Source organism: Bison bison, unplaced genomic scaffold, assembly GCF_000754665.1.
Source record: "Bison bison bison isolate TAMUID 2011002044 unplaced genomic scaffold, Bison_UMD1.0 scf7180017864492, whole genome shotgun sequence".
Classification (NCBI taxonomy): domain Eukaryota; kingdom Metazoa; phylum Chordata; class Mammalia; order Artiodactyla; family Bovidae; genus Bison; species Bison bison.
Genome location: NW_011495051.1, coordinates 3,268,537 through 3,277,281, shown reverse-complemented (window position 1 = coordinate 3,277,281; position 8,745 = coordinate 3,268,537). Strand labels below are relative to the sequence as shown.

The window sequence follows — 8,745 nt, the reverse complement described above, 5'->3', positions numbered from 1 at the left end:
CCTCTGTTCCTGCAGAGCCCAAAGGCCTCAACAGTGGCCCAGCCAAGAAGCTGGCAGCCAGCTCAGCACAGGCTTTCTCGCCCACCACAGGTAAGGGGTCAATGTAAGAGGGCTTTTCAAGTGGGGAACCCAGGTGGTCACACTCTGGAGCACTCTGTGCTTGGTTTAATGCTCTGCTGTGTCCATCTTGAAGTTCCTCATGGCCACTGAACACATTTTCATCTTACGCTGCAGTGATCCTGGGTGGATATAAGCAGGGAAAGCCTAGATTGGGGGTCTCTGGTGCCACTGGAGCCTCAGGTACCCTTACCCTCATTCTCAGGGCTGGCAGATGTGACAGCAGAACTGGAAGAGAAACTGCAGAAGAGGCGGGCACTGGAGTAGGCAGCTGAGCGCGTGGCAGACCAGCGGGTCCATCTCCAAGCACCACACACTAGTCAGGCGGATCCCTCCTCCCAGAATTAAAGCTCAAGCAACCCCAGGAGCTGTGTTTGGCTTGGCTGGGTGGGTGGTGCGGGGTCTGTTAGATGACTCCCCACAGCTGGTTCCAGTGGTCCTCAGTTCAGCAAAACCTGCCTCCTCACCCTGTAAGAAAAGCTCCCACCTTTTTTATGACTATGCCTCATGGCTTGTAGGGGGCTTCCCTAGTGGCTCAGTGGTAAAGAATACGCCTGCAACGCAGGAGACACGGGTTCAATCCCTGTGTCAGGATGCTCCCCTGAAGGAGGAAATGGCAACCCACTCCAGTATTCTTGCCTGGGAAATCCTACGGACAGAGGAGCCTGGCGGGCTACAGTCCATCAGGTCTCAAAGAGTCCGACCTGACAGGGACTAAACAACAAGCTTATGAGATCTTAGTTCCCCGACCAGGGATTGAATTCAGGCCTCTGCAGTGAAAGCACAGAGTCCTAACCATTGGACTGCCAGGGAATTCCCAAGAAATTTCCCATTTTATGGCTGAGAAAGCTGAGGTCTGGAGAGGACCAGGCACAGCCAGTGCCACCCAGCCCCAAAAAACCAGCAGCACCGCCTGGCCAGTGTTTGACCTTTATTAGGAGGTGAGGTGAGGAGGAGGGCCTGACCTGGGTGCCCACTCTCCATCAGTGACCCCCCATCAGGAGTTAAGGCTCCAAGCAGCAAGTGAGAGGAGGGTGCCCAGCTCAAACAGTCGAGGCCTGGAGGCGGCCCCCGAAATCTGCCCGCTGATGGGCAGTCCAGGGGCCTAGGTGAGGCTGGTGTTGGAGCTGCTAGTGGCACTGCCCCGCTTCTGCAGGCAACGCACGGAGCTGGGGACCTGCAGGCCAGTCGTCACGTGGAAGCTGCCACACCACACCTGAGGGACCGTCAGGGCAGGGAGAAGGGGACAGACAGGCTCAGCAGGAAAGCCAACCCTCGCGCCACCCCGATCTTCCTTCCCTGGGCCCCTGACAAGGCCTCACCGTGAAAGCTGGGAGCAGCGGCTGTGTGAACTTGGCCTTGAAGGTGTGCAGCAGCTGTTTGGTACGGCCATTGTAGAAGGACAGGAGGCCTAGAGTGGAGGGCCAGAGCGACAAAGGGACCGGTGAGAGAGGTTTGGGCAGAGATAGAACAGTGGAGAAGGGTGGCCAGAGGCCAGCCAGGGCTCGGAGGGGATCACCTTGATGGAAGTCGCAGTGCACGCCCAGGCAGTCAGGCACGGGGGCGTCCAGCATCTTGGCCTTGTTGGCGTGTTTGGCAGTGAAGCTGACCTGCAGCCAGTTGTTGACGTGCAGGCACCAGGACGCAGCCGTCTTGCCCAGCTGCTCGAAGCGGCCCAGGCTACGGTAGGCCACCCCCACGCCAAACGCCTTGCTGTCTGGCTCGTAGCGCACCTCCCAGTAATGTTCCCCGCCGTCAATCAGCGTGTCCCCTGGGGGATGGGGCAGGCAGGGAGACTGGGTAGAATTGGCTCCTGGGTGCCCTTTCAAAACGGGCAGCCAGACCCCAGCTCTTTCCTCCAGACACTGCCCAGTTCCCAGCTATCCCATGCCTCCCTAGATACTAAGATACTAGATATCTGACCAAGCCCAGATAAGTCACCAAGTCTCAGTGAGATATCAGTTAATCTACACCCTCCCAGGATCCTGGATCCAGATTCTTGTGACTTCAGTGATTTTCCCATCTAGCTATTCCTGCGCTGCAGCTTCTCCACCCACTTCTGCCCCACCAGACCATATCTCAGCTCCTCATTCAGCCCAGGAAACCAGCTACTCCCAGGACTTCCCTGGTGGTCCAGTGGTTAAGACTCCGCTCTCCCAATGCAGGGACCTGGGTTCCACCTTGGAATCTGGTCAGGGAACTAGATTCCACATGCTACAACTAAGAGTTTGCATGTCACAACTAAAGATCCTGAGTGCCGCAACTGAGACCCGGCACAGCCAAAAAAAATTAAAAAAGAAACCAGCAACTCCCTAACTTCATCTCCGACCCTCATCGCCTCCCAGGTATTACAGACCACACTGGCTTCTGCATAGATCCTGACCCCTTTCTCAAGGTTTTTTTCAGGACAGTGGTGATTTCCAGGAACTCCTGTTCCTCCTCAGACTCCAGCTTCTCCTCCACAGGATCCAATCAGTCCTGTGGTGCCAACCACATCTCTCACCCTAGTCATTCTCTCCACTTTTCAGACTCAGCTACTCTCTGGCTCCTCCACTCACCTTAAGCCACTTCCCTGAGCCCATGTCTTGCTTCAGCTCCTCCACAAACCTGGCTAGCCACAGGCAACTATTCTTTCTAGCTACTCCCCGAGTCTCAGCTACTCCCTGGGTCTCATCTACTCCACAGACTTCAGGAAATTCCCCCTCAAGCTACTGCTCAGCCCTCCCCAGTCTAGAGCATCCATAAGTTCTGACTTTCCCCCAGTGATCCCTCAGCCCCAAATCTTCCCATTCCCCCAACGTCACAATAACACATCACTGGTACTGTTCCCATAGAAGCTTTTTTGACACTTGCCTGTTTCCCCAGCCAAAGGAATTCCCTCCCACCAACCCCTATCAGGCCCCTGCCCAGACTTCTTTCTAGTCCTGTCTTCCCTCCTCCTTACCCAGCACCGTGTAGGACTCAGCTGTGAAGCGATCCCGTCCCCCACGACCTGAGGGCATCCTCTTGGGAGATGGAGTACCTCTGTGGGTGACAGGGAGGGGGAAGTCTCAATCAGACCTCACCTCTCCCATAGGAGGGCTTCCCTGGTCCACCCCAGTCACCATGAACGTTTCATCTTTCCTGGACTGTGTGTGGTTCTTTTCATACACAGGGTCTCTCATGTTGGAACATACCTGTGCCCTTCCTCATCTGGAAAAATCCTATTTGACCATCAAAACCCACTTCAAAGATTCCTCTCCCTTATTCACTCTTTGGGCTCCCCCCACTCCATGTCCCTCCCCCTACCCCAGCCTTGACCATACTGGATTCTGTATGTCCATGTCCAGCTTGATCTCCTCCACCAGAGACTCAGGGAGGGGAGAGGGCGGGCTACCTGGCTGGGGAGTTGACGGGAGACGCCGTCCGCCCCTTGCCATCTTTCTCGCGAGCTTTGATATCCTGCACCTTCCCGCCCATGGCGTCCCACTCCACGGAGAGATCATCCACCCGCAGGTTCTGGTGGGATGTGGACGCATCCAGGCGGAACATGAACGCTGGGGCCAGGCAGACACAGGAGTCACAGAGATGGGAAAACCCAGAGACACAGAGAGAGACAGAGAGAGACAGACAGTGACTAAGGCAGACCATGACAGGGACAGAGAACAGAAAGAAACAAAGAAACAGACTAAGACCAAGAGAGAGAAAAAGAGACAAATGGACAAAGGTTCAGAGATGGAAAGATACAGAGACAACAGGCAGAAAGCCACCAAAAGACGGGACAGGGAAGGGTGGAGAGGGCAGAACATGTAGCCAGAGGAGTGAAGGCCAAGGGCTAGTTGCCTAAAGGTCTCCCAGGTCTGAAGCCATTTCAAACCACTGTGCTGGCCTGTGCTTTCACTGGGGATTAATCCCAGAAAGGGGCTGTGCTATAGCATGACAGAGCTAAGCTAGAGTGCAGAAAGGACTTCCTACCCAAACATGCAAAGGTATCACACTGTGGGGGGCTAAGAAATCTATCTTCAGTACTGATACCCTATTTCCAATTCTATAGAGCACTTAGCTTTTTTTTTTTTTTTGAAGAGTGAGTTAGAGAGAGAAAGAGAGAGGGGGAGTGTGTGTGTGTAAAAACCATCCAGGTATGATGCGATCAACTGCAAATGCAAAGAACAATACCAAGTTTATAGCAGACACTCAGGCTAAGGAATCTACTATGGATTGAGCACTGAGCTTCCTGGCAACCAGGGCAAAAAGGGCCACAGAACCCTGATTAGAAGATTCTCATTAGACACCAGTCCCTGGAGCCCTGGGAGTGAGTGGTTATGGAGTCACAGCGAGGGGAGGTATGGGAGTCAGTCACCTGGTGTCTCCAGGGTCACTGGCTCGGAGAACTCGCCTGAAACTGCCTTATTACAGGCCTTCACACGGAAATTCATGTATTTCATGTCAAACTTGAGACCTGCAAGGCAACAGAGAGGGCTTACCATTGTGTACTCTTTGAGTGATAGATTAGAGGCCTTTGTGTCCCACAGTCATCCCACCACCTCTCATTCTAAGGAGCATCTTGTAGACCACATGGTAACCCTGAGAAATCATCCGTGTCTTCATTCACCTGTGGGGCTATGGATCACTTGGCTCCACCTCTATTCCAGACTGGCCAATCAGTCTGCTTTAAGGATGCTTTAAGGCTCAGTCACAGCAATTGGTCCAGGAATAGGCACATGACCCAAACAGGTCAATCAGAATCTACCCTGGGACTCTGGCTGATATTAGAGTGAGTGGAGTCCCTCTTTCCTCTGAACTAGCCAACTAGGCAGAGAAGGCGATGGCACTCCACTCCAGTACTCTTGCCTGGAAAATCCCATGGACGGAGGAGCCTGGTAGGCTACAGTCCATGGGGTCGCGAAGAGTCGGCCATGACTGAGCGACTTCACTTTCACTTTTCACTTTCATGCATTGGAGAGGGAAATGGCACCCCACTCCAGTGTTCTTGCCTGGAGAATCCCAGACGGGAGCCTGGTGGGCGGCCATCTACGGGCTCGCACAGAGTCGGACACGACTGAAGTGACTTACTTAGAAGCAGCAGCAGCCAACTAGGAGGAAGCCACTCCTGGGAAAATTTGCCACCATGTTGGCAACCCTACTTGAGAATGTCTGCTTTCTCAGAGCCAACAGTGTCTAGAACTGAGCTGAGTGAGTCATATGCTGGAACTCCTGCATCTAGCCATGACCAGTGCCTTAAAGATTTTCCCTAATAGTATCCTTTTAAAAAGTTATTATTAATTTCTTCTAATCTTAAAAAAATGAAAGCAACTATTGAACTGTCTTCCCCTCGTGCAAAACCTCTTTGGAGATATGTCCAGACCTCTCTCAGTGGCTTCATTCCCTCTCTCTCTTCTGGGCTTGTCAGTCCTCATCTAGTAGGTTCTCCTGGCTGACCACTCCTTCCTTCATGGAATTTTTCCTTGGCAGTCATGGCATTGCCCTCTACTGACTGCCCCCTCTGACTGCTCCCTCTTGGTCTTCTTTGCAGGCTCCTCTGTACTGCCAAATGTTTGGGTGACTCAGTCTAAGACCCTGCTTACCCTTAAGACACTATCTGCCTACCCACAGGGCACAAACAGCTCAACCTCTAGCTCAGACCACGTGTCCAGTTGCCCCGGGTGTTCCCTGCGGATGCCTTCTCTGGGCATTCCAAACAGCACTCAGAAATCCATGTTCTGAAACCTCTCATAGGTCCCCTTGCCCTCAGGATAAAGTCCCTATTCCTCTTCTCCCCTTTCCCTACAGATGTTCGCTCTGCAAAGTTAACTAGTTCCAGACACAAAGGCTCAGTGTTCTGTTCTATGAGCCCTTGATCAGGCGGTTCCTTGGCCTGGAACTCGGTCTCCCCAGCTTCTCTTTTGGGCCTCGGCTTGGCTGTTACTTTCTCCAGGTGCCCACCCAGACTACCTCACCCTTTCTTGAATCCCCTCCTGAGTTCTGTAGTTTGCTCAGCAGCGCCACCTACTGCCCCAGCGCTAAGTAGAAAGTGTTAGTCGCTCCATCGTGTCTGACTCTGTGACCCCATGAACTGTGTAGCCTGCCAGGCTCCTCTGTCCATTGGATTTCCCAGGTGAAAATACTGGAGTGGGTTGCTATTTCCTTATCCAGGGGATCTTCCTGACCCAGGGATCGAACCCAGGTCTCCTAAATCGCAGGCAGATTCTTTACTCTCTGAGCCCCCAGGGAAGCTAAGACTACCACCCAGAAGGCTTGGATTCTGAATCATGAACATATCCGACTTTTCACAGTGGGTGTCTATTTCCTAGTCTGCAACCTAACAATCATTTTCCCCACACTGAGCAGGGTTCACATAAAGATGAGATGGCCCAAGGAATATAAGTTATAAGAACTTAACCAAAACCCTCCTGTCTTCCAAACAGTCAACAAGATAGTAGGTGGATTGCAAATAACCACATGGGTTGTTTACATAGGTGAGTGATCATCTTCAGTATCACAGGTTTTGTGAGGGATTCAACTTCCTGCCCTGAGGAATTCGCTCACTATGGATTTTGGAAAAGGCCAGAGGGGTAAAGTGGATGCATCCGGAAGCCTGTGATGGAGAAGCTCTACACTTTGATTGTGGTGTAGTTACACAAATTTACATAGGGGATAAAATTGCATACAGGATTACACATGTACATGCAAATCAGTGCGTGCTAAACTGGTAAAACTGACGGAAAGTAAATCAACCCTGGAGACTATACTGGTGTCAGCTTCCTGGTTCTGGTATCGAACTCTAGTTATGGAAGCTGCCACTACTGGAGAAAGCTGAATATATACAATGTATATATATATATATATATATATTTCATTGTGTATACATATGATATATAATATGTGCTCAGTCTGTCCAACTCTTTGTGACCCCATGGACTGAAGCCCGCCAGGCTCCTCTGTCCATAGGATTTCTCAAGCAAGAATACTGGAGTGAGTTGCCATTTCCTTCTCCAGGTGATCTTCCCGACCCAGGGATTGAACCCACGTCTCTTAAGTCTTCTGCATTGGCAGGTGGATTCTTTACTACTGGCGTCACCTAGGAAGCCCTGTGTGCGTGTGTGTGTGTGTGTGTGTGTGTGTGTACACAATGAAATATTATTCAGCCTTAAAAAGAAAGGAAACTAACACCTGCTACAACATGGCAAGCCTTGAGGACACGATGCTCAGTGACATAAGCCAGGCGTCCTGTATGATTCCATCTATATGAGGAACTTAGAGTAGCAACATTCCCAGGGACGGGAATTAGAATGGTGGGTGCCAGGGACCAGGCAGAGAGGAATGGAAGTTAGTGTCTAATGGGGACAGGGGAATTTCCTGGTGGTCCAGCGCTTAGGACTCTGTGCTTTCACTGCCAAGGGCACGGCTTCAATCCCTGGTCAGGGAACTAGGATCCTGCAAGCCATGTGGTAAGGCCAAAATTTAAAAACAAAACAAACAACAACAGTAACAAAAACGAAAGGGGACAGTTTCAGTTTTGCAAGCTGAGAAGTTCTGGAGATGGATAGTGGGGTGATCGTAGCACTGAATTACTGAATAGCTGATCTGCATACTTAATAGTGACCATGGTGGATTTTACCTTATGTGTATTTTGCCACAATAATTTTTTAAAAAAGACCAGGGGGAAAATGGGGTGTGTTTATTTTGATTTCCATGCAAAGGATAAGCTGAGAGCTTTTCAGGCCCTCTTCTCGGCTGCTGGCTTTTCTTTCCTGCAATTAGCAGGCTTATTATTAAGCTTGTATGCTAATTACAGATAGGGAGCAGGCTGATTATAGCTCAAGAGCCCTGGTGATAGTTATCTTGTCAGGGAGATTCTCCCTTCAGGGCTTCCCCAGGCTCAGGATGGTTTCTTAACTCATTAGGGACCCCTGATTTTACCCTCCTTCAGACCCTCTCCTACCAGCTGGATGGATTCCCCCAGTCTTTCTGCTTTCGTATAACTTCCAAGGAAATCCTCAGAGCCTGGGAGGACGGTTCCCTGAACACCAGTTCTATGAGAGGAGGGATTCTCAGGCACTTTATTTACTACGGTAAGGCCAGTGCTTGGTATCCTGCGGGAAATAAGTCAAAATGAATGAATGAATGATGGGTCATAGAGATAAGACAGGGATGGAGCACACCCTTTCCAGGGGCTTCACTCAGTTCCCTCATCTGTAAAAAGCTGACAATAACACACTCATTGCTTCTGCTGCTGCTGCTGCTGCTGCTAAGTCGCTTCTGGGTAAAATGCTTAGCACATAGTAAGCCCTCAGTACATGGTGCAGGGCTGTCCCTGGCATCGTTTTCCTTATTATATGTTACTCTCCATCAGCCCAGCAGAGCCTTGAGTATGGTCCACGAGCCCCAGGTGGACTGATGGGGAAAGCTGAGCTGCCCTTACCGGTCAGGGTGTATTCCATTTGCCGGATCCCCTCGATGACCATCCAGGGCTGGTCCTCCTTGAGGCGGGGTGGGCCCTCAAAGTTGGTCCGCCGATATTCCAGCACGAAGTGGTCAATCTTGTTGTCCTCGTCTGGCATGCGCCATACCAAGGTTACACAATTATCGGCCACTAGGGACTCGGTCAGGTCAATCACAGGGGCGCTAGGCACTGCCCAGGACAGAGAA

General features: G+C 51.4%; 2 protein-coding genes across 3 annotated transcripts in view; one reads left to right on the top strand and one right to left on the bottom strand.

Moving 5' to 3' along the window:
- STAP2 (signal transducing adaptor family member 2) overlaps window positions 1-481 on the top strand; it is an 11,836-nt gene extending 11,355 nt beyond the window's left edge. For both annotated transcript variants that reach the window (XM_010828144.1, XM_010828143.1), the window contains 2 exons: window positions 16-90; window positions 323-481. In XM_010828144.1, the coding sequence (XP_010826446.1) occupies window positions 16-90; window positions 323-384 (137 nt within the window). In that variant the 3' untranslated portion in view covers window positions 385-481. The remainder of the gene's footprint in view (window positions 1-15; window positions 91-322) is intronic.
- Window positions 482-1,035: 554 nt separating this feature from the next.
- FSD1 (fibronectin type III and SPRY domain containing 1) overlaps window positions 1,036-8,745 on the bottom strand; it is a 10,974-nt gene continuing 3,264 nt past the window's right edge. Inside the window, exons 6-12 of the mRNA XM_010828453.1 lie at window positions 8,519-8,728; window positions 4,457-4,555; window positions 3,494-3,653; window positions 3,062-3,141; window positions 1,637-1,888; window positions 1,440-1,528; window positions 1,036-1,333 (exon numbers count right to left, since the gene is read on the bottom strand). Of these exons, the coding sequence (XP_010826755.1) occupies window positions 1,223-1,333; window positions 1,440-1,528; window positions 1,637-1,888; window positions 3,062-3,141; window positions 3,494-3,653; window positions 4,457-4,555; window positions 8,519-8,728 (1,001 nt within the window). The 3' untranslated portion in view covers window positions 1,036-1,222. The remainder of the gene's footprint in view (window positions 1,334-1,439; window positions 1,529-1,636; window positions 1,889-3,061; window positions 3,142-3,493; window positions 3,654-4,456; window positions 4,556-8,518; window positions 8,729-8,745) is intronic.